Source organism: Pipistrellus hanaki, assembly GCF_964339955.1.
Source record: "Pipistrellus hanaki genome assembly, chromosome: 9".
NCBI classification, from domain to species: domain Eukaryota; kingdom Metazoa; phylum Chordata; class Mammalia; order Chiroptera; family Vespertilionidae; genus Pipistrellus; species Pipistrellus hanaki.
In genome coordinates this window covers 80,419,969-80,442,309 of record NC_140511.1, presented here as the reverse complement: position 1 = coordinate 80,442,309, position 22,341 = coordinate 80,419,969, and the positions used below count along the sequence as shown (strand labels likewise).

The following is a 22,341-nucleotide window of genomic DNA, read 5'->3' as shown; positions in this document are numbered from 1 at the left end:
TTTTATCTCCATGCTAGAGGCTCGCGGCAGGAAATCCATGCTGCCTGCGGTCCCTAGGCCTGGCCGGGATTGAAGCCCAGCAACTGGCGTGAAGGGCAGGTCCCGCTGACCTCTGGGCCTGGACAGCACCGGGGTCAGCTTCAGCAGTGACGTGTGTGTGTGTGTGTGTGTGTGTGTGTGTGTGAGTGTGTGTGTGTGTGTGTGTGTGTGTGTGTGTGAGTCCTCTGTGCCTGGGTGGAAAGTGTGCCCTTTTCAGCAATTTCTCTCCTATTTCTTCAGCTTTTCATGCCCTGGGGACAGACCACACTCCTGCTTGACGTGCAGGCCTGGGTTCTGGGCTCTCTAGGGTAACTGGCCCCCTCAAGGCCCTGGACATCTGTACCCCTGCTAACTCCTCCCCCAAAGCTGCCCGCTCTTTTTAATCCTCACCCGAAGATATGCGAATTTAGAGAGGGAGGTTTTAGAGAGGGAGAAAAAGGATAGAGAGAAACATGGACGTGAGAGGGAACCCCAATTGGTCCCCCTCCTGACCGAGAATGGAACCCACAACTAGGTGTGTGACCCGATTGGGAATTGAACTCGCAACCTTTCCGTATGAGGGGCAAAGCTCTAACCACTGAGCAACACCTGCAGGGCAAAACTGCCCCATTTTTTTTTTCTTTTTAAATATATTTTATTGATTTTGTACAGAAAGGAAGGGAGAGAGATAGAGAATTAGAAACATCAATGAGAGAGAGTCATCAATCAGTTGCCTCTTGCATACCCCCTACTGGAGATGTGCCGGCAACCAAGGTACATGCCCTTGACCGGAATCGAACCCGGGACCTTTCAGTCCACAGGCCAACGCTCTACAAAACTGCCCCATTTCTTAATGCTGCCGTGCCAGGTAGCTCCCTACCTGCCGAGGGCCGGAGAGACCCAATCATGCTCCCCCTGGGAGTGACAGGCAGCTGCGTGGGGCTTTCTCTGAGCGCCGGTGGGAGGGAGGGGGGGCGGGGAAGGGGGTGCGGGGGGGGGGGGGGGCAGGTGTTGCCAGAGCAGAAGCCTGAGGGTCTCTTCCCTCCCGGCCGCAGGGGAGGGTGTGCAGAACAGGCCCTGCTGCTCCGGGGCCTCAGCGGGGGAAGAGCATCATCACAAACTCTGCAGGAGAGATGGCCCGGCCAGTCAGGGTCCCAGGAGGCGCTGGGCTCGGCCTGGGCGCTGGAGGGGTGGGGAGCACCCAGGGGTGGGAGGAGCACCCAGGGGTGGGGGGAGCACCCAGGGGGGAGCACCCAAGGGTGGGGAGCACCCCTACCATCGAAGTCTACCGTGCCGTCCCCGTTGAGGTCCACGTTGCGGAGCATCTCGTCCAGCTCCGGGTCCGCCAGCGGCTCCCCCAGCAGAGCGGGTGCTGCCTCCCGCAGCTCTGCCACCGTGATCCGCCCGTCCCCGTCCCTGTCGAACTGGGGCCCGGCGGGCTCAGCCCCTCCCCCAGAGCCCCCCCTTACCACGTGCTGTGCTCGGCCCCCTCCCCCAAAGCCCCCTCCCCCCCAGCCCCCTCCCCCCGAACCCCCCCTCTTACCACGTCTGTGCTCGGCCGCCTCCCCCAAAGCCCCCTCCCCCAGCCCCCTCCCCCCGAACCCCCCCTCTTACCACGTCTGTGCTCGGCCGCCTCCCTCCCATCGTCCACCCCCCTCCTCTCCAGGAGGCCTCCCTGAGGGGACCCCCCAGCGGGTGAGCCACGTCCTCTCCACCCTCCCTGCCCTGGTTCCCCCTTTGCGGGCCCGCGGCCCCCGGGCTGAGGTCCTCAGGCTGAGTCCCCCTGGCCTGGGTGGGAGACCCATAAGACGTCTTCACCTCCCACGCACCGCCACGCACCTCTCACCTCTCACCCCTCACCCCTCACCTCTCACCCCTCACCTCTCACCTCTCACCTCTCACCCCTCACCCCTCACCCCTCACCCCTCACCCCTCACCCCTCACCCCTCACCTCTCACCCCTCACCCCTCACCCCTCACCCCTCACCTCTCACCCCTCACCCCTCACCCCTCACCCCTCACCTCTCACCTCTCACCTCTCGGAAGGCGATGCGCAGCTCCCGCACCCCCAGCATGTGGGCCGTCTCCTCCCGCAGCTTCGGGCCCATCAGCTCCACAAACTCTTCAAAGTCCACGCGGCCGCCCACTGCGGACCGAGCGCAGTGTCACCGGGGCTGGGGCTGGGGACAGGAGGCCGGTCCCCGGCTCTCCGGCACCCGGGGAGGAAGGAGCACCCGGCACCCATGCTGTCCGCCCCGGCCCCGGCCCCGGCCCCGGCTCTGCAGCTGCCGTGCGGCCTCGGGGCCTGGCTCAGGGCCCCCGCACCGAGCGGGCGGCGGGAGCTCGGGGCTTTCCCGGTGTGGCCCCCGTGGGCAGCCGTAAATGCCCCAAAGAAATGCACCATGGTGCCCTCGCTCTGAGGTGTCATCGATTATAAACACACACCCCACCCCGTGGGCAGATACCGCTTTATAAACACACCATCGATTATAAACACACACACACCCACACCCCGTGGGCAGATACCGCTCTGGGGAGAGAAAGGGGCGGAACTGGACGGCTCCTCAGCCCAGAGAGGAGGCGGGTGCGGCTCCCGACGGAGGGCCCTGAGCTGACAGCCCAGCTGACGGCACAGGGTCCGCCCGCCCCGCCTCATCGCTGGCGGAGGGTCCTGGCCCCGGCCCCCGGGCGCTCAGAGGCCGTTTTTACGGGGACGGGCGGGGCAGACGGCCAGCCAGCAGGAGGCTCTCCTCAGGAGCTCAGAGGCCGCTCCTCAGCCCGTCCCGCAGAGCCCGGTCCCCGCACCCCAGAGCCTTCCTGCCCCGTCCCTGCGGCTGACGGGTGTCACACTGTCCGGGAAGCTGTGTGTGTGTGTGTGTGTGTGTGTGTGTCCGGACGCCGGGCGCCGGGAGGGCTGCCCTGTCTGGGAAGCTGTGTCTGTGTGAGTGTGTGTGTCTGTGTGAGTGTGTGTGTCTGTGTGAGTGTGTGTGTCTGTGTGTGTGTGTCTGTGTGAGTGTGTGTGTCTGTGTGAGTGTGTGTGTCTGTGTGAGTGTGTGTGTCTGTGTGTGTGTGTCTGTGTGAGTGTGTGTGTCTGTGTGAGTGTGTGTGTCTGTGTGAGTATGTGTGTCTGTGTGTGTGTGTGTGTGTGTGTGTGTGTGTCCGGACGCCGGGCGCCGGGAGGGCTGCCCTGTCTGGGAAGCTGTGTCTGTGTGAGTGTGTGTGTCTGTGTGAGTGTGTGTGTCTGTGTGAGTGTGTGTGTCTGTGTGTGTGTGTCTGTGTGTGTGTGTGTGTGTGTCCCGGACGCCGGGCGGCCCGCACTGACTCCGCATCTTGACCAGCTGGGAGACCTCCAGCAGTTCCCTCTCGGTGGGCATGTAGCCCAGCGTCCGCATGCAGGCGCCCAGCTCCCGGTGCCCGATGAGGCCGTCGCGGTCCCGGTCGAACTCCTCGAAGGCGGCGTGCAGCTCTGTGGGGGGCGGGAGGGGGGTGGTCAGGCCGGGGCCGGGCTCAGGGACCCCCCCGCCCGCCACCTCCGGCAAAGCTCACTCACCGTCCAGCTCCTCGGGGCCCAGCGCTCGGTCCTGCGGGGCAAGGCCAGCATGTCCCAGGGCCGGCGGGTCCTGGCCACCCTGCTCCGCCCCGCACCCCCCCCCCCCCCCCCCGCCTGGGCAGGGCCCGTCCCACGAGGGCCGGGAAGGCAGCTGGAGGCCTGTAGGCCAGGAAGAGACACCCCCCTTCCCGCTCCTGGACCCGGGCCTGAGCTCCAGGGGCAGGTGGGCTGGACCTGGGGGGCGAGTCCCACCCCCACCCCGGCCCCAGCCCTGCCCAGGCCCCGGACCTTCCCGAAGAGGCGGCCGAGCAGCGGCCCGTATGTCTTCTGAGCGGCGTCCTGACGCGGGGCGGGCCGGTGCCGGTGGGACGGGCGCCGGGAGGCCGGCTCCCCCCGCCCTCCTGCCCTCGGGGGGTGCTCGCTGCCCCCGGAGGCCTCGGGGCCCCGGGTGGGGGTCTGCTCCCCAGAGCAGCCAGCGCCGCTCCAGGGCCCGCGGGGCCCCCTCTCCCTCTCGCTTCTCGTCCTGGCCAGGGGTGGGCCCTCAGCACCGCTGCCGGGAGCCGGGACCGCCCCCGGGGGCCGCTGGGGGCCGGGGGCCCGGGCTGGGCCGGGCCGCCCCCTCCCCTGCTCCGTGGCCATTGGAGCCTGCGGCGGGCTGAGAGGCCGCAGGGGAAGCACCTCACTCTCGGGACTGGAAGCAGCCTGGGAGCGGCCTGGGAGCGGCCTGAGGGGATTAGGCTAAGGGAGCGGGCAGCCCGGCCCTAATCCCGGCCTCTGGGTCAGGGGGCGGGAGCTGTGCTCGGCCCCAAGGAGCTGCCTTCTCTGTGACACGGCAGCATTGCCAAGGAGGCCGGGCTCGGCCCGTGTGCGGCTTGGGCAGAACTGAGCCAGGAGAGGGCGAGAGAAGGCGTCTCAGGCGGGAGGAAGGCTGGGCGGGGGGCAGTGTGGGCCCCGCCTGGGACAGCCTGGCTGGAGCAGAGTGTATGAAATTCAGAAAGAGAGACTTTTTTTTTTTAAATGCATTTTATTGATTTTTTAAAATATATTTTATTGATTTTTCACAGAGAGGAAGAGAGAGAGAGAGAGCCAGAAACACCGATGAGAGAGAAACATCGATCAGCTGCCTCCTGCACACCCCCTACTGGGGATGTGCCCATAACCAAGGTACAGGCCCTTGACCAGAATCAAACCTGGGACCTTTCAGTCCACAGGCTGGTGCTCTATCCACTGAGCCACACCGGCTAGGACAAGGCAGAGAGCCCGTGGATGCCAGAGTTAGGAACCTGGCGGTGAGGTCCGAGGAGGTGGACCCCGAGGAGCCCCAGAGCTGCCCTGTGCTAAGACACACACACACACACACACACACACACACACACACACACACACACACACACACACACACCACACACACACACACAGACACACACACACACACCCGCACACACACGCGCGCGCACCTGCACACACACACACACACATGCACACACAGAGACACACACACACACACATGCACACACAGAGACACACACAGAGACACCCACACACACACACACACACACACACACTCACACACACACACCCACACCCCCGTCGGTTTCGGCCGGTGGCGTTCTGAGAACCGGGCCTGGCTGGTGGCCTGGCCGCACTGGGCCCAGGTTAGGGTTTCCGGCGAGCGGCCCATGAATGATTGATGCGCTCTCAGCTTGGGTTTCACGCCGCCGGGCCCATGCCGCGGCCCCGGCCTGGGCCCTGCAGACGCCGGACCTCCGGGCGGCCGGCCCGCCCCGCTCCCTGCAGCCGGCGGCCTCGCAGGTAAGCCGGCCGCTCGGGGCCGCGGGGGAGCCTGCAGCGCGGGGGCTGCCCACGCAGCGGCCGGGGGGCTGCGGGGGAGGCCACGGGCCAAGGCCAGCTGTGGGAGCCGTGGCCACAGAGGCCCGGGCCCCCCCTCCGCGCTGTTCCCAGGGGGACACTCGCTCCACCGGCGGGAAGCGGGTGGCAGCCACCTCGCCTCATCGCCGCTGGCCCCCCCCACCCTGCTCAGGAGCCGCAGAGGACAGCGGGGCCCTCGGCCTGAGCCGGGAGAGGGGAGTCGCAGAGGGACAGCGGGCCCCTCGGCCTGAGCCGGGAGAGGGGCACGGGGTGGGGGGGCGGCTGGAGGAGGGCGAGGAGGCCTTCCTGGCCCGGGGCCACAGGGCCGGAGTGCAGGCCTCGCTCCCCTGAGGCCCGCGCTGCACCGGAGGGGGAGGGCCGGGCCCCAGACTCTCTGTCACCGTGACTGCCTGTGGCCCAGGGACCTGAGCCTCCCTCTCTGGAACCGTAAACCCTGTGCCCCAGGACACCAGACACAAGGGGGCCTGCGATGACCTGGCCACGTGGTTCTCAAACTGTGTTCCCTGGGGCCCTGCGGCACCCTCCCTTCCTCTCAACTGAGTGCCCCTTCTAGTTCATGGGAGTTCCCCCATGAAGTTCACTCTGAGGAGAGATCCACCGCTTTAAAAACAGGCCACAGAGCCTCTGGGGTAGTCCGCTCGGACGCGACGGGACTCCGAGGGGCAGGACGGTCGTGTCTGAGTTCACGTCCTGGTGTCTCCCTTCCCGCCTCTGACCTCGGGCGTGCCCCTGAGCCTCTGCGTTTTCCTCTCCTCGCCTGCAAAACGGGCTCAGTGAGGTCCCGGTCAGTGCCCCTGGCGCGGGGAACCTGCCCCGCGGTGATGAGGCGGCGCAGAGGGGGCAGTGACGGCCCGGAGACGCACAGCTCTCTCACGCCCAGTCATTCCGCCTCCCTTGATTTGCCAGGCTCCGCTCTGTGCCCAGCAGCGCCCGGGGACGTCAGATGGATTCGGCCATGGAAGCCAGGCTGGGGGTCTCCGGCCCCGGGCCCCGCACGGAGCTCGATGAGGAGGACTACTACCCCCAGGGCGGCTGGGACACGGTCTTCCTGGTGGCCCTGCTGCTGCTGGGGCTGCCCGCCAACGCCCTCATGGCCTGGCTGGCCGGCTCGCAGGCCCGGCACGGGGCGGGCACCCGGCTGGCCCTGCTGCTGCTCAGCCTGGCGCTGTCCGACTTCCTGTTCCTGGCGGCGGCGGCCTTCCAGATCATGGAGATCCAGCACGGCGGGCACTGGCCGCTGGGCACCGCGGCCTGCCGCTTCTACTACTTCCTGTGGGGCGTGTCCTACTCCTCCGGCCTCTTCCTGCTGGCCGCCCTCAGCCTGGACCGCTGCCTGCTGGCGCTGTGCCCGCGCTGGTACGCGGGCCGCCGCCCCGTCCGCCTGCCCCTGTGGGTGTGCTCGGGGGTGTGGGTGCTGGCCACCCTGGTCAGCGTGCCCTGGCTGGTCTTCCCCGAGGCCGTGGTCTGGTGGTACGACCTGGTCATCTGCCTGGACTTCTGGGACAGCGAGGAGCTGCCGCTGCGTGTGCTGGAGGTGCTGGGCGGCCTGCTGCCCTTCCTGCTGCTGCTGGCATGCCACCTGCTCACCCAGGCCGCCGCCTGCCGGGCCCGCTGCTGCCGCCGGCCCCGGCCCCCCGCCCCCCGCGGCTTCGCCCGCGTGGCCAGGACCGTCCTGTCGGCCTACGTGGTGCTGCGGCTGCCCTACCAGCTGGCCCAGCTGCTGTACCTGGCCTTCCTGTGGGACGTGTACCCCGGCTACCTGCTGTGGGAGGCGCTGGTCTACTCCGACTACCTGGTGCTGCTCAGCAGCTGCCTCAGCCCCTTCCTGTGCCTGCTGGCCAGCGCCGACCTGCGGGCACTGCTGCGCGCCGTGCTGTCCTCCTTCGCCGCCGCGCTCTGTGAGGAGCGGCCGGGCAGCCTCACGCCCGCCGAGCCGCGGGCCCAGGCCGACTTCGGGGGGCAGACGCCGCCGGAGCCCACGCCCGAGGCCCTGCCGCCGGCGACGCTGGCCCAGCCACAGGCCAACCCCACGGCCCTGCCGCCGGCGAGCCCCACGGCCCAGCCACAGGCGAACCCCATGGCCCAGCCACGGCTGGATGCTGTGGCCCAGCCAGGGTCAGACTCTGGGGCCCAGCCAGGGGCAGACTCTGGGGCCCAGGCTCAACTGCACCCCACGGCCCAGCCAGGGTCAGACTCGGGGGCCCAGGCTCAGCTGCACCCCATGGCCCAGCCAGGGTCAGACTCTGGGGCCCAGCCGGGGGCAGACTCTGGGGCCCAGCCGGGGGCAGACTCTGGGGCCCAGCCGGGGTCAGACTCTGGGGCCCAGGCTCAGCTGCACCCCACGGCCCAGCCAGGGTCAGACTCTGGGGCCCAGCCGGGGTCAGACTCTGGGGCCCAGGCTCAGCTGCACCCCACGGCCCAGCCAGGGTCAGACTCTGGGGCCCAGCCGGGGTCAGACTCTGGGGCCCAGCCGGGGGCAGACTCTGGGGCGCAGCCGGGGGCAGACTCTGGGGCCCAGCCGGGGGCAGACTCTGGGGCCCAGCCGGGGGCAGACTCTGGGGCCCAGCCTCAGCTGAACCCCACGGCGCAGAAACAGGCGGACCATCAGGCCCAGCCCCAGGTGGACTCTGTGGCCCCGACAGAGGGGAGCCCCGAGGCCCAGCCCCCGGGACCGGCTGCCAGCTCGGCCCCCGGCCCCTGTGACGAAGCCTCCTTTGCCCCGGAGGCCCCCGAGAGCCCGGCCAGGCCTGCGGCCTCCGAGGGAGAAGCCCTGGGCAGCGCCCCCCCAGAGGAGGGTCCCGGCGCAGGGCCCACGTGAGGGTCCGAAGCCCAGGCGTGCCTGGGCCGCCGGACGAAGCCGGCGAGTCAGACAGCCAGAGAGGAGGGGGCCGCGTGGCCTCCGTCCTGGGAAACCCCGCCAGGCCCCTCGGGGCTGCAGGAGGACGCGGGGGAGGAGAATGAAGCGGCCAAAAGTCCAGGCAGTCTGCTGTGAGCGTCGTGTCCCTGTCGGCGTCCCACCCAGCTCCTCCATGCTTGTGCCCCCCTCCCCCCACTACACACACACACACACACACACACACACACACACACACACACACGGGGCCCAGCAGCCCTCCCTCTGTCACCGCTGAGGGTGCCCTGCCCGCTCTGCCTCCCACACCCAGGCCCGCTGACAGCTTACGCTCGGGGGAAAGACAGCCGGGGGCGTCCCAGGGCTCCATCTGACTCCCTGCATTCCTCCTCCCCCGCCTCCTGGCCCATCCTCTAACCCAGTGGTCGGCAAACTGCGGCTCTTTGGCCCCGAGTGCGGCTCTTCCACAAACACCAGCTGCGGGCGCACGGACAGCGCGATTGGAACTTCGTGGCCCGTGCGCAGAGGTGGGCTGCCGGCTCTCCACAGCAATGTCAGCTGCTTTGTGCTGTGGATGTTCAGCTCTCGGACTAACGAGTGCCGGCCACTGCTCTGACCCGAGCGTGAGGACACAGAGGAGGGAGGGAGGCCGAGGAGGGGGCCGGCAGAGGGAGGGAGGCCGAGGAGGGGGCCGGCAGAGCCCGCGCTGAGGCCGCACCGCCCTCGGCAGTGACAGGAGCAGCGGCGGGAGCAGCCGAGCCCGGGCCGCAGCGGCTCTGGTGTGCCTCCCCTCTGAGCGCCCGCCTCGCCTGCTGTGTGAGCACGAAGTGAGACTGTGAGAGGCCCCTGGGAGAGCTGGGGCACACAGTAGGTGCTCAGTGAACAGAGCACCCAGGGGTGTCCCTGCAGGGCCGGGGCTGGAGGGGGGGCCGACACCCTGCCTGAGCACGTGGGTCTGTGGGCTTGGGCCGACCAGCTGTGCCAGGACAGCTGTGGCTGCAGACACCCAGGTGCCTTGGAGGGCATGGGGCCGTCTCTGTGCCCAGGGCGGCTCCGGGGGACTCCAGGGTCTGCTCCATGTAAGGTTTCCGCTGGTTTCTACGTGCCCGGCAGGGTGGCAGCTGCAGGCAGAGTGCCCCGGGCCTGCCCCCAGCCCAGCGCCCCTGAAGCACCAGCCCGGGGGCAGAGACGAGAGCTCCGGGGACCGGTGGCCTCAGAAAGGGCAGAGGTCACACATGTCTGGGGCAGAGCCAGCCAACCCCTTCCCTTCGAGCTGCCAACACGGCGAGAATAAAACTGGGAAGTGCTGAAGGTCCATTTTCTGACCTCCACCCCACTTCCCTTTCTCACCACCACTCTCGGCCGGCTCCCAGCTCTCTCTCAACCCCCAGGGCTCCCAGACCGGGCTCTCTGTGTCCTTTCCACACACGTACCCTGCTTCCCCATTCGCTCAGCCTGTGGTCTTCAGCAGATGTGAACGGCAGTGGCATTTCACATGCTGCCCTCCCGGGCCTGCTCACACCTTCAAAAGGAAGCTGCTGGGCCGGCGATCTGGTTCTGGTTCCCTGCTTGCTCTTCACCCCAGCTTTCCCCTCTGTAAACGGTGATGGCGTTCTCCTGGCTGGGTTGGCCGTTGGCGTCGTTCATAGAGTGCCCGATGGAGGCGCTCTGGCGGTGGTGACAGGAGCAGCGCAGCCGTAGGTTTCCCGTGATGGAGCTGTGGACACGAAGGCCGGGGGGAGACCGATTTCTGGACGGACACAAACTTGACGAGTTCATTCATTCAGCAAGTATTTTTTTTTTTAAATATTTTTGTTAATTTCCGAGAGGAAGGGAGCGAGACAGAAAGATCGATGATGAGAGAGAATCATTGATCAGCTGCCTCCTGCACGCCCCCACCCCTGAGCCCGCAGCCTGGGCCTGTGGCCTGCCCTCCTGCGTCACAGGCCAAAGCTCAGCTGCTGAGCCCTGGGGCCGGGCCATCGGCGAGTGTTCTGAGCACAGCTGGGGCCTCCCAGCCGGCCCTCCGTTTGGAGACACGCGGTGGGCTTCAGGGTGTGGCCTCGGTGCCCTTCGGGGCTGTTTGAACCCCGTTTTCACGCTCAGCGGTGCCCCCTCCGCCCAGAGGCCCTGCCTGGACACACTCTGTAAATGGGGGATCAGTGACAGTGACTGATCCCTACCAAAGGCTTGGATCCTCGCACGGCGAGTGCTCAGTGTTTGTTAGCCGTCCGTTTGCTTACACCAGTGAGCACCCCCAGGCCTCAGCCGGGCCTGGGACCAGCGCTGACCCCCGGCCGGAGCCCAGGTGGCAGAATCCTGCCCGCCAGGCCCTGGTCCTCCACCACGGCCTCCTCCAGGCTTCACACGCTCTTAAAGCACACACTCCCTCCGGAGCAGGTCCCCTCCTCCCTTCCCCCAGTCACAGGCCCCAAGGCCTTTTCCACAGAGCAGGCAGGCCAGGGAGGACTAGACCCTCAGTGCCAGCCGCCTGCCTCCACTCTGGCCCCCAGTCCAAAGCCCACCTCTAGGAGCCTGGGCCAGCCCCGCCCCCAAGATCCCCAGAGGAATCCCGCCCGTAACGGAGGATTGCTGTCCAGGAGAAAGGGCAGTGCCATGAAGGGTTTTGAGGAGTGAAGAGGAGTCCTCTGGGTGGCCCCGCATTCCTCAGCCCCGCCCTCTGCTCCCCCCCCCCCCCGTGCCTCCCCTGTGACCCTCGGGGGACACGCATCCCTTCTCCAGACAAGAGGCAGGGCGCTCTCCCTCGCAGGGGCCGGACACCGATTGGCTCTGAGCGCTGTGAACATGACCATTTCTCCATCCGACACTCAGGGCTGCTTCCGTTCATTCGCTCAGCGGACGTTAATCGAGCTCGGGCTGCAGGGTCCTCTCGTGGGGGGTCCTCTCGTTCTAGGTCCTAGGACACGGGGGGCGGGGGGCGAGGCGGAGGCTGAGCTTGGTTCGGACATCCCGGCGGGCAAGGCAGCCAGCCAGCCAGCATGCCGACAATTCTGTCACCGGCACCAGGCCGTGCCTGAGGACGATGGCGGGGGACGGTGATGGGATCGTACTAAGGATCGTGACCGATCCCTACAGTGGGCCAGGGGCCCCGGGGAGTCTGAGGAGCCAGCGAGCGGTGGGTGGCAGGAGGGCAGCCAGCGAGGGCCCTTGGAGGAGGAGGCATCTGAGCGGAGGCCGGAGGGGCGAGGCTGGAGCCTTTTCAAGACCCGAGGGAAGAGCCTTCCGGTGACGGAGCAGGACGGGCCGAGTCCGGGGTCGGACGGAGAGGGTGTGTTTCTGGGACAGGAGGTCAGAGGCCACTGGGCCACGTGCAGGAAAGGGCGGCCGTCGGGAGTGAGGGGCGGGCGGCAGGGGTCAGACAGGAGGGTGGGGGTGGGCAGCAGCCACTGCGGGTGTTACCTGGTTTGGGGTGTGGGCGCCATAGGGAGGAACTCTGTAGCCGCCTCCCCTCCCGTAAGCCGCCCCCCTTCCCGCCCCGGCCGGGCTGGCCTGCCGGGTTTATGGGGCAGTGAGTGGGGCAGCGAGGACTTTGGAGCCAAACAGAGCAGCCTGGGGCCTGGGAGGCCCTCTCCGCCTAAGCTGTTTCCTCCACGGGGTGTGGTGAGGGGCATGGAGGGCACAGCCCGCCCACACGGGCACACAGGGCCATGGAGCCCTCGAAGGCTCCTCCTGACTTCCGCCCCCCCGCACCCTCTGTCTGAGGAAGGGACCTTGCCCACCCCTCCGGGGCCCCAGGGCAGCAGATGCTCAGAGGAGTGAGGGGAAGGGGCTGGTGCAGGGACTCAGACCGCCTGTGGGACCTGCAGGAACACTAAGCCCAGTCCCAGGGGCTGCAGGGCGGAGCGGCGGACTGACCGCCAGGTGTCTGTGGGAGGCGGTTGGGGAAAGACAGGAAAGTGAGGGATCTGGGGTGGGGGTGGGGGGAGACGGCTCATTTCTACTTTTTAAAAAATATATATTTTTACAGAGAGGAAGGGAGAGGGATAGAGAGTTAGAAACATCGATGAGAGAGAGACATCCATCAGCTGCCTCCTACACACCCCCTACGGGGGATGTGCCCACAACCAAGGTACATGCCCTTGACTGGAATCGAACCCAGGACCTTTCAGTCCGCAGGCTGATGCTCTATCCACTGAGCAAACCTACTTTTAATGAGGAGGCCCGGCCAGACCAGGTGCTCCCCGGGAAGAATGAGGTGTGGGGGGCTTCCACTCGCTCCCACAGCTCCGCTTTATTTACACTGTCAGCCTGAGCCGTGCTTCTCTCACCTGGAAGGAGGCGGTCCCACGTCCCAGCGAGAGTGTGTTTTGGGGGGTGCATTGGGGGGGGGTGGCAGGAGGGGATGGAGCGGGGGATGGCGAGCGGGGTAAATGGCAGGGGCGGGTGGATGGCCCGGCCCCGGAGCACGCACTGGGGCGGAGGCGGGCGGCAGGTCTCCATCCTGCAGCGCCCGGGCTGCCCTCCCCTCAGGGCCCAGGGCTCCCAGCTCCGCCCAGAGCGACCGGGGCGGGCCTGCGGGGCGGGGCTCCCAGCCGCCCGGACCCCGCCCCCCGCCCGGCGCCCCCCGCGCCCCCCGCGGGCGCCGGCTCCAGCCCCGCCCCCGCCCGCCCTCGCCCCGCCCCCCGCGCGTGACCAGGCCCCGCCCCGCGCGGTCACTTCCTGGTCCGCTTCCTGCTCCCGAGGCCGCAGCGGAGGAGCCGAGGCCGGAGCCGCAGTCCCGGCGCCGGTGAGCGCGGGCCGGGGGCGGGGGCGGGGGGCGCGGGGGGCGGGAGGTCGCGAGCCCGGGGAGCCCCCCGCGTGCCCCCCCTCGGCCCCGCTCCCCGGCCGCCCGCCCCGCCCCTCCCCTCCCTCCCGGGCCGGTCCCTGGCCCCGGCCCCGGTTCCCGCGGACCCCGCTCCCAGCGGCCCAGGGTCGCGCTGCGGTCCTCGCCCCCCGCCCAGCCCTGCAGGCGCCCGGCCGCCCGGGCTGCCCATCCCTGCGGCTCTGCACGCCCCGGGGCTCCGCCGGGCCTAGCGCGGGCCCACAGCGGAGACTGCCTGCCCCTCCGCCCGCCCTCCCCGCCACCCGGCTCCCCGTCACCCGGCTCCCCAGCACCCAGCTCCCCAGCACCCAGCTCCCCAGCACCCAGCTCCCCAGCTCCCTGTCACCCGGCTCCCCAGCACCCAACTCCCCGTCACCCGGCTCCCCAGCACCCAGCTCCCCAGCACCCAGCTCCCCAGCTCCCTGTCACCCAGCTCCCCAGCACCCAGCTCCCCAGCACCCAGCACCCCAGCTCCCTGTCACCCAGCTCCCCGTCACCCAGCTCCCCAGCACCCAGCTCCCCAGCACCCAGCACCCAGCACCCCAGCTCCCTGTCACCTAGCTCCCCGTCACCCAGCACCCAGCTCCCCGTCACTCAGCTCCCCAGCACCCAGCTCCCCGTCACCCGGCTCCCCGTCACCCAGCACCCAGCTCCCCAGCTCCCTGTCACCCAGCTCCCCGTCACCCAGCACCCAGCACCCAGCTCCCCAGCACCCAGCTCCCCATCACCCGGCTCCCCGTCACCCAGCACCCAGCACCCAGCTCCCCAGCTCCCCAGCTCCCCAGCACCCAGCACCCAGCTCCCCAGCTCCCCAGCACCCAGCTCCCCGTCACCCAGCTCCCCAGCACCCAGCTCCCCAGCTCCCCAGCACCCAGCTCCCCGTCACCCAGCACCCAGCTCCCCAGCACCCAGCTCCCCGTCACCCGGCTCCCCGTCACCCGGCTCCCCGTCACCCAGCTCCCCAGCACCCAGCTCCCAGCACCCAGCTCCCGGATCCTGGGCGGGGCGCCTGCTGGGAACTGACCCCCAGGGAAGCTGAGCTCGCTGTGGCTTTGGCCTCCGCCCCCTGCCCCCCACACACCAGAGCCCACGAGGGGCCCGGGAAGGGTCCTGCCAGGCCTCACGGCTCAGCGTCTCCCTCTTCCGTCTGCACCCGTGACCCCGTCCTGCAAGGGGAACTGGGAGCCAGGCCGGCAGTGATGGCCAGGCCCCAGGGGCGTCCCTGCCCCCCTCAGGCAGCCCTGGGAGGCGGGGCCGCTGGGTGGGTGGGAGCCGGGAGGGGGGGACCCTGGGTTGGGTGGGAGCCGGGAGGCGGGCGGGGAGGCTGGGGGCGCTGGGTGGGTGGGAGCTGGGAGGCTGGGCGCTAGGCTGGGTGGGAGCCGGGAGGCGGGGCCGCTGGGCTGGGCGGGAGCTGGGAGGGGGGGCCCTGGGCTGGGTGGGAGCTGGGAGGCGGGGCCGCTGGGTGGGTGGGAACCGGGAGGCGGGGCCCTGGGCTGGGCGGGAGCTGGGAGGGGGGGCCCTGGGCTGGGTGGGAGCGGGGAGGCGGGGCCCTGGGCTGGGTGGGAGCTGGGGCGCTGGGCTGGGTGGGAGCTGGGGCGCTGGGTGGGTGGGAGCTGGGAGGCTGGGGCGCTGGGTGGGTGGGAGCTGGGAGGCGGGGCCGCTGGGCTGGGTGGGAGCGGGGAGGCTGGGGCGCTGGGTGGGTGGGAGCGGGGAGGCGGGGCCCTGGGCTGGGTGGGAGCGGGGAGGCGGGGCGCTGGGTGGGTGGGAGCGGGGAGGCGGGGCCCTGGGCTGGGTGGGAGCGGGGAGGGGGGCCCTGGGCTGGGTGGGAGCTGGGGCGCTGGGTGGGTGGGAGCTGGGAGGCTGGGGCGCTGGGTGGGTGGGAGCGGGGAGGCGGGGCCCTGGGCTGGGTGGGAGCGGGGAGGCGGGGGCGCTGGGTGGCCGGCGGGAGCTGACGGCCCTGCCCGCCGCAGACATGTCCTTCCGGAAGGTGGTTCGGCAGAGCAAGTTCCGGCACGTGTTCGGGCAGCCGGTGAAGAACGACCAGTGCTACGAGGACATCCGCGTGTCCCGCGTCACCTGGGACAGCACCTTCTGCGCCGTCAACCCCAAGTTCCTGGCGGTGATCGTGGAGGCCAGCGGCGGAGGCGCCTTCCTGGTGCTGCCCCTCGGCAAGGTGGGCCGGGGCGGGCCCACGGCCGCAGCGTAGCTCCCTCCCCCGCGGCCGGGAGGTGGCCCATCCCAGCTCCCCCCACGGAGAAAGGCCTGTGGCTGCCCAGTCAGGGTCACCGCAGCCACCTCCCTGCGCCCCGGGGGTGCCGGAGGCCGAGGCCAGGGAGCACAGCCACGTCCGGGCCCCGAGGGCCGGGCGCCTCATTCCTGCCCTGGGAGGGCAGCTGTGGGTTTGGGAGGGGGGAGCCGGGAGTCTGAGTCCCCCTGACCGTCCTGCCCCTCACGCCCGCAGACGGGCCGAATCGACAAGGCCTACCCCACCGTGTGCGGGCACACCGGGCCCGTCCTGGACATCGACTGGTGCCCCCACAACGACGAGGTCATCGCCAGCGGCTCCGAGGACTGCACGGTCATGGTGAGGCCGGGGCTGCGGGGACCTGGGGCTGCGGGGGCGCGGGGCTGCGGGGGCCCGGGCTGCAGGGGCCGGGGCTGTGGGGGCCGGGGCTGTGGGAGCGGGAGGTGCGGGGGCCCGGGCTGCAGGGGCCGGGGCTGCGGGGACCGGGGCTGCGGGGGCCGGGGCTGCGGGGGGCGGGGCTGCAGGGGCCTGGGGCTGCGGGGGCACGGGGCTGCGGGGGCCCGGGCTGCAGGGGCCGGGGCTGTGGGGGCCGGGGCTGTGGGAGCGGGAGGTGCGGTGGCCCGGGCTGCAGGGGCCGGGGCTGCGGGGGCCGGGGCTGCGGGGGGCGGGGCTGCAGGAGCCTGGGCTGCGGGGGCACGGGGCTGCGAGGCCCGGGCTGCAGGGGGGCCTGGGGCTGCGGGGATCTGGGGTTCGAGGCCCCTGGACGCGGGGCCGGGCCCGGGCCTTAGCGCAGCCTCGCCGCCCACAGGTGTGGCAGATCCCGGAGAACGGGCTGGTCTCCCCGCTGACGGAGCCGGTGGTGGTGCTGGAGGGGCACACCAAGCGCGTGGGCATCGTCACCTGGCACCCCACGGCCCGCAACGTGCTGCTCAGCGCAGGTCCGCCCACCCCGCCCCGCCCTGACCTGCCCCTCCCCCCGGCCCCTCTGAGAGACGGGAAAGCTGGGCCCGGGAGGGAGCTCCGAGGGGCCGCCATGCTGACAGACACACACACACACACACACACACACCGCCCCCGCAGGCTGCGACAACGTGGTGCTCATCTGGAACGTGGGCACGGCGGAGGAGCTGTACCGCCTGGACAGCCTGCACCCCGACCTCATCTACAACGTCAGCTGGAACCACAACGGCAGCCTCTTCTGCTCCGCCTGCAAGGACAAGAGCGTGCGCATCATCGACCCGCGCCGCGGCACCCTGGTGGCGGTACGCGCCCCCGGGCGAGGGGGCGGCGGGCGGCGGGTGGCCGGGCGGCGCCCTGACCGCCGTGCCCCCCCACAGGAGCGGGAGAAGGCCCACGAGGGGGCGCGGCCCATGCGGGCCATCTTCCTGGCGGACGGCAAGGTGTTCACCACGGGCTTCAGCCGCATGAGCGAGCGGCAGCTGGCGCTCTGGGACCCGGTGAGTGGCCCCGCCGGCCCTCGGGCGGGGAGCGCGGAGTCACCCTGAGAGACGTGGCCCCAGGTCCCCAGCCCAGCACCGGAGGCTCTCCTGTTGCTGCCCCCGCCCAGGCCTCCCTGTGCCTCTTTGCTCGCATTGTTCTCACCCCCCGGAGGGTCTTCCCTCCTGGGCCGGCCTCCTCCCCGGCTGCCGCCGAGGCCCACGCAGAGGCCCCTCTTCCAGGAAGCCGCCAGCCCTCCCGGAGCGCCCTCTCCAGGCTGGACTCTGTATCCTGGCCTCCGGGCCCCTGAGCCAGCCGGCGCCTCCTGGCACCCCGGCTCCCGCGTGGCGGGGATTGTCGGCTCCTGCCCAGGGGCCTGGGCGTGGTCTGCAGGCCTGGCATGGGCCGGGCGAGCGGGGCCCTGGGAGACGGGGAGCCAGGAGGGCTCGGCGGGCACACTCTAGGCTAGGGGTGTCGAACTCAATCAGAGAAGGGGCCAAAATCTAAAATCCAGCCTAAATCGCGGGCCGAATGGTTTACTGAACAGTCATAAACTGACAATGTCATAAACTGACAGCGGAGTGCAGTGATGACAGCGCGGTGCGGGCCACATTGCAAGGCCTGGCGGGCTGGATTTGGCCCGCGGGCCTTGTGTTTGACACATGTGCTCTAGGCAAAGGCGTGGAGGTGGCCTGTGTGTGAGGCTGGCTGGGGCAGCCCGGCGGACGCTGGGACCCGGAGGGGAGGGGAGGGGAGGGGAGGGGAGGGGAGGGGAGGGTGGCCTGGCCTGACGGCCCTTCCCCGTGCTCCAGGCAAACCTCGAGGAGCCCATGGCCCTGCAGGAGCTGGACTCGAGCAACGGGGCCCTGTTGCCCTTTTACGACCCGGACACCAGCGTGGTCTACGTGTGCGGCAAGGTGAGGCTGGGCGGCCTGGTGGGCAGGGCGGGGGAGCCCGCGCACTGAGACCCGTTCCCCCCGGCCCGCCCCGCCCCGCAGGGCGACTCCAGCATCCGGTACTTCGAGATCACCGACGAGTCCCCGTACATCCACTTCCTGAACACGTTCACCAGCAAGGAGCCGCAGCGCGGCATGGGCAGCATGCCCAAGCGCGGCCTGGAGGTCAGCAAGTGCGAGATCGCGCGGTAAGAGCCCCGGGCAGCTGGCTTTGGGGGCGGAGGGGGGGCGGCCTGGGCCGGGTTGGGAGGCCCCGGGGGGGGGGGGCGGCCTGGGCCGGGTTGGGAGGCCCGGGGCGAGGGGCCAGCCGTGGGGGCTCGGTGAGGATGGCAGTGGGAGAACAGGGAGCCAGGAGAGCGGGCAGGGGTTCCATGCACAGCTCCTCCCGCCCTCCCTCTCCAGGTTCTATAAACTGCATGAGCGCAAGTGTGAGCCCATTGTCATGACTGTGCCAAGAAAGGTGAGGCCACCCCGTCCCCCTGTCCCACCTGGCCCTTCTCCAGCAGACAGGCCGTGGGGGGTGAGGCCTGCTGGGTGAGGGTGCCGCCACTGGGCTGGCAAACACCAGGGTGTCCTAGGTGCTGGGCTGTACTGGGCAGGGGACGAGCCGAGATGGGTGAGAGCCAAGGCCAGCTCTGGGTGAGACAGGACAGCGCTGGCAGTGTGGCTGGGCAGGGCCTCCCGGGGTGGGCAGCAGGCCTGGGGCGGGCCCTCCGGGGTGGGCAGCAGGCCTGGGGCGGGCCCTCCGGGGTGGGCAGCAGGCCTGGGGCGGGCCCTCCGGGGTGGGCAGCAGGCCTGGGGCGGGCCCTCTGGGGTGGGCAGCAGGCCTGGGGCGGGCCCTCCCGGGGTGGGCAGAGCTGGGGCCGGGGGCGCAGGGAGGCTGGCTGCAGTGGGGCCCCCAGGAGGAGGGGATCGGGGCACGTGAGGCTGCTCTCATGCCCACCAAGAGCGTTGGGCGTGCCTCCTGCAGCCAGCATCTGCTGAGTGACCCTTCGGTGCCAGGCAGTCCAGGGAGCCGAGCTGTGAACAGACTGACGCTGTCCCAGGCGCTCCCAGCCGTGGGCACAGCCATGGCGCCCGGAACCCCGTCCCTGCTTAGGGAGGCGGGGAAGGCTTCGGAGAGGGAGCAGCGGGCGTCCAAAGGGAAGTGAAGGGACAGAGCGAGCTTGGGCGGGCGGTGCGGTGCGTCAGGGCCGGCCACCGGGGATTGGGCTGACAGGTGCAGGCCCGGAGGCCAGGAGAGAGACAAGGTGGCCACCCAGAGTCCTGACGAGAGGACGCTGATGGTGGCCCCAGCTGACCCCCACCCCCCTCACCCCCGCCCAGTCGGACCTCTTCCAGGACGATCTGTACCCGGACACGGCGGGGCCCGAGGCGGCCCTGGAGGCGGAGGAGTGGGTGAGCGGGCGGGACGCAGACCCCGTCCTCATCTCCCTGCGAGAGGCCTACGTGCCCAGCAAACACCGGGACCTGAAGGTCAGCCGGCGCAACGTGCTGTCCGACAGCCGGCCTGCCGCGGCCCCCGGCTCCGCCCGCCCGGGGGCCTCCGCCCCCGCCGCCTCCGCCGGCACAGCCGCCCCCAGCAGCAGCCTCGCCGGAGCCGGGGTAGGTGCTGGGCCCGCTGGGCGCTGGTGGGGGCCCCGGTGAGCTGTGCGCGCCAGAACCCCAGAACCGTTTGCTGTTTGTCTCTGAGCCTCGGGCCCCTCCCTGCCTGGTAATGATTCAGGGGGGGCTGCAGCCGTGACCCTGACCCCCGGTCCCTGCAGGAGGCGGCGAAGCTGGAGGAGGTGATGCAGGAGTTGCGGGCGCTCAGAGCGCTGGTCAAGGAGCAGGGGGAGCGCATCGGCCGCCTGGAGGAGCAGCTGGGCCGCATGGAGAACGGGGACGCCTAGGACCACCGGCCTCAGGCCACCGCCGCTCCCTCCTCACCGCCGCCGCCGCCCGCTCCTCACCAGCTCTGCTGTCAGGTCACGCTGCTGGCTGGCTGGCCCTGCCCCCCGCTGAGGGCCCCTGGGGCAGGTTCAAGGGCCAGTCCACACCCTCACCCGTCCTGGGGCCCAGGCTGGAGCTGCCTGGCTTTTGTCATCGTTACCGTGGAGGGTTTTTGTACCAACACAAGCTTACACTCTGAGGGACCACCTCCCCACTCCCACCCAGCCCCGCTCCCTCCGTGAGGAGGAGGGGGGATGGGCTCTATATTTTCATTCCAAATAAAGTTCTCTTTCTAAAAGCCAGTTGGCCATTCTGCTGCAGGCGGGCTGGGAAGGAGAAGGGGACAGATGGGGCCGCAGGGACCACCGCGTGGGAGAGGCCTGGGGCCCTGAGCATCCCCGGCCGCCAGCTCCCGAGGACGGAGGCAGAGGCACGTGGGAACGTCAGGGCCTCATCCGGTGGAGGGGGCTGCCCCTTCCTCTCGGAGGCGGTCACAGCCCCACGCCCGGCCGGGCCGGCGAGAGGCGGGAGGGCCAGGGTGGCCCCACGAGGCTCAGGGGCCTGAGGCAGAGGGGGGTGGGGTCTCGTGGGCAGGAAGCGGAAGCGTAAGCGCCAAGTAACCCCCAGCTGCAGCCGAGCGTGGGAGCTCACTTCTCACTGGGGACAGTTGGAGCCGGAGGTGGGCACCGGCGCTGAGGAGCCTGCGGACCCATGGTGAGCGCGGAGCCCTGGCCCTGGGGGCGGGGGGGGGGGGGCAGGATTGGGAGTGAAGGAGGGATTCCCGCTGTGGGGCTAAAAGCAGCCGCCGGCAGAGGACGGAGCAGAGCCAGGACAGGTGTGGGCAGGAGCTGGGTCCTCCTCTCTCTTCGCCTCCGAGCTGGGCCCCCCGGGCCTCAGGCTGTGACCCAGACCTGCTTAATGCCCCCGAGAGAGCCCCCTGCCCCGCTGGTGAGCCGGCCCGGGAGGGAGTCTGGCTTGTGCCCCTGCGCCCTTCCCCCAACGCCCCACCTGCCTTGTTCCAACCGCGGGCTTCCTCTGGCAGCGGCACCCGCCCCCCCGCCGAGGCCCCAGGGACAGAAAGCCAAACTGAACGGAAGCGCTGTAGCTGGGCGGCAGCGGAGCTGGGGGAGACGGTCGCAGGGACCCTTTCCGGGGCCTGGCCAGGCGGCAGTAAGCAGCTGCCTTGGGACTGGCTCCTCCATCCCGGCCTCAGGAAAAGCCAGCCCAACACCAACCCTGCAGGCTCCCTTCCCCTCCACCCCTGGCCACCTGGCAGGCTGCCGGGCAGCCGTTCATTGAGCACCTGCTATGTGCCAGGAGTTGTTTTTAGGTGCTCGAGCCAGAAAGAGCCCCGTCTTCCTGCCGTTAATTCTGGCGTGTGTGTATGGGGGGGGTGGGTAAACCCAATAAAAAGCAGCATGCCCACTGGGCTGAGTGGGGGTGGGTAGTGGAGCGGGGCTGCAGGGATGAGGTCAGGGTGGTGAGGTCAGGCTAGGACTGAGGTCCTCAGAGCTAAGGGGAGAGCGGGCCATGTGGCTGGCAGGAAGGGGAGGGGACAGGGCATTCCGGCAGTCCGCCCCCGAGCCCCCCAGTCCCCGCAGAGCAGGCTTAGAAGGCGCAGGGGGGGAGACGGACGGTCTCACGGGGCAAGACCCTTGCTGACCAAGCGAGGACGTGGGCTTTCTGCTCCCGAACCCACTTCGCCCAAAAGGCAGCCCAGGGCCCAGTCGCCCCGCTGGCCCGTGGCCCGGGGACCAGCCCTGCCCTCTCCCCGCAGGACCTGCCCTGCGCCCTCGGGCTCGGGACGCTGCTGGCCCTGCCAGGGGTCCTGGGCTCCGGCGGCAGTGCCAAGGACACCGCGGGCTCCAGCTCCGTCACTGTGGTCCTGCTGCTGCTGCTGCTGCTGCTGCTGGTCGCCGGCCTGGCCCTGGCCTGGCGCCGCCTCAGCCGGGACTCCGGCGGCTACTACCACCCGGCCCGCCTGGGCGCCGCGCTGTGGGGCCGCGCCCGCCGCCTGCTCCGGGCCAGCCCCCCCGGCCGCTGGCTCCGGGCCCGGGCGGAGCTCCAGGCCCCCGACGAGGACCCGGAGCAGCAGGAGGAGGACGAGCAGGACGAGGAGGACTACAGCCTCGGAGGCAGCTCGGGGGAGGCCCAGCCCCGGGAGGAGCAGCGGCGTGGAGAGGAGCGCGGCCCGCAGCCCGCGGGGCCCGCACAGGAAGCTCGGGGCGGCCCCGACGGGGGCCTGGGCCTCGGCCCCCAGGAGCTGCGCGGCTCCGGCGGCAGCGCCGAGGCCCTGCTGAGCGACCTGCACGCCTTCGCGGGCAGCGCCGCCTGGGACGACAGCGCGGGGGCGGCGGGGGGCAAGGGCCTCCATGTCACCGCGCTGTAGGGCCAGCCCGGGGCACATCCCGGGGCCGCCTGCTTCCCCACTGCCCTGCCGAGACTGCCTGCCCCGGCCCCGGCCCGCCGCCCTCCCCAGGGAGCCTCAGACTGTCACTCCGCCCGCCGCCCTCCCCAGGGAGCCTCAGACTGTCACTCCGCCCTCCGTGTGCCCCAAGGCTGCGCACCTGCCCCTCCAGGAAGGGCACCCTCTCCCCGAGCACTGAGCAGCCTCTGAAATAAAGTCCTCCAGCCTGTGGCC

The 22,341-nt window shown here is 70.2% G+C and overlaps 4 protein-coding genes across 5 annotated transcripts in view; 3 read left to right on the top strand and 1 right to left on the bottom strand.

Annotated features, from left to right (window-relative positions):
* CORO1B (coronin 1B) overlaps positions 1–19,998 on the top strand; it is a 54,492-nt gene extending 34,494 nt beyond the window's left edge. The window contains exons 2-12 of the mRNA XM_084895096.1: positions 13,019–13,055; positions 15,101–15,303; positions 15,592–15,714; positions 16,184–16,313; positions 16,456–16,637; positions 16,713–16,832; positions 17,625–17,729; positions 17,811–17,956; positions 18,171–18,228; positions 19,095–19,373; positions 19,535–19,998. Of these exons, the coding sequence (XP_084751222.1) occupies positions 15,103–15,303; positions 15,592–15,714; positions 16,184–16,313; positions 16,456–16,637; positions 16,713–16,832; positions 17,625–17,729; positions 17,811–17,956; positions 18,171–18,228; positions 19,095–19,373; positions 19,535–19,660 (1,470 nt within the window). The 5' untranslated portion in view covers positions 13,019–13,055; positions 15,101–15,102 and the 3' untranslated portion in view covers positions 19,661–19,998. The remainder of the gene's footprint in view (positions 1–13,018; positions 13,056–15,100; positions 15,304–15,591; positions 15,715–16,183; positions 16,314–16,455; positions 16,638–16,712; positions 16,833–17,624; positions 17,730–17,810; positions 17,957–18,170; positions 18,229–19,094; positions 19,374–19,534) is intronic.
* Positions 984–4,247, bottom strand: CABP4 (calcium binding protein 4). 2 transcript variants are annotated; one of them, XM_084895107.1, is made up of 6 exons: positions 3,856–4,247; positions 3,568–3,598; positions 3,340–3,483; positions 2,054–2,163; positions 1,295–1,442; positions 984–1,140 (listed from the first exon to the last, which is right to left on the bottom strand). In XM_084895107.1, the coding sequence occupies exons 1-6, from the start codon at positions 4,204–4,206 to the stop codon at positions 1,112–1,114; spliced, it is 813 nt and encodes a 270-aa protein (XP_084751233.1). In that variant the 5' UTR covers positions 4,207–4,247; the 3' UTR covers positions 984–1,111. The 2 variants fall into 2 exon arrangements, with proteins under 2 accessions (XP_084751233.1, XP_084751234.1); XM_084895108.1 differs by having other exon boundaries at positions 1,308–1,442.
* On the top strand, positions 5,694–8,495 carry GPR152 (G protein-coupled receptor 152). The gene has a single exon (XM_084895085.1). The coding sequence runs from the start codon at positions 6,401–6,403 to the stop codon at positions 8,273–8,275; it is 1,875 nt and encodes a 624-aa protein (XP_084751211.1). The 5' UTR covers positions 5,694–6,400; the 3' UTR covers positions 8,276–8,495.
* Positions 19,999–20,297: 299 nt separating the features above from the next.
* On the top strand, positions 20,298–22,338 carry PTPRCAP (protein tyrosine phosphatase receptor type C associated protein). The gene is made up of 2 exons (XM_084895110.1): positions 20,298–20,414; positions 21,478–22,338. Exons 1-2 carry the CDS (start codon positions 20,412–20,414, stop codon positions 22,087–22,089), a joined length of 615 nt encoding a protein of 204 aa, XP_084751236.1. The 5' UTR covers positions 20,298–20,411; the 3' UTR covers positions 22,090–22,338.
* Positions 22,339–22,341: the final 3 nt, after the last annotated feature.

Bases quoted from the DNA above. Each gene is read 5' to 3' on its own strand.
- CABP4 (XM_084895107.1), bottom strand. From the start codon at position 4,206: ATGGCCACGGAGCAGGGGAGGGGGCGGCCCGGCCCAGCCCGGGCCCCC. The intron at 2,164-3,339 runs GTCAGTGCGGGC...CTCGGTCCGCAG, and splicing joins CCAGCTGGTCAAGATGCGGA to TGGGCGGCCGCGTGGACTTT. The intron at 1,141-1,294 runs GTAGGGGTGCTC...TCTCTCCTGCAG, and splicing joins CGGCACGGTAGACTTCGATG to AGTTTGTGATGATGCTCTTC.
- GPR152 (XM_084895085.1), top strand. From the start codon at position 6,401: ATGGATTCGGCCATGGAAGCCAGGCTGGGGGTCTCCGGCCCCGGGCCC.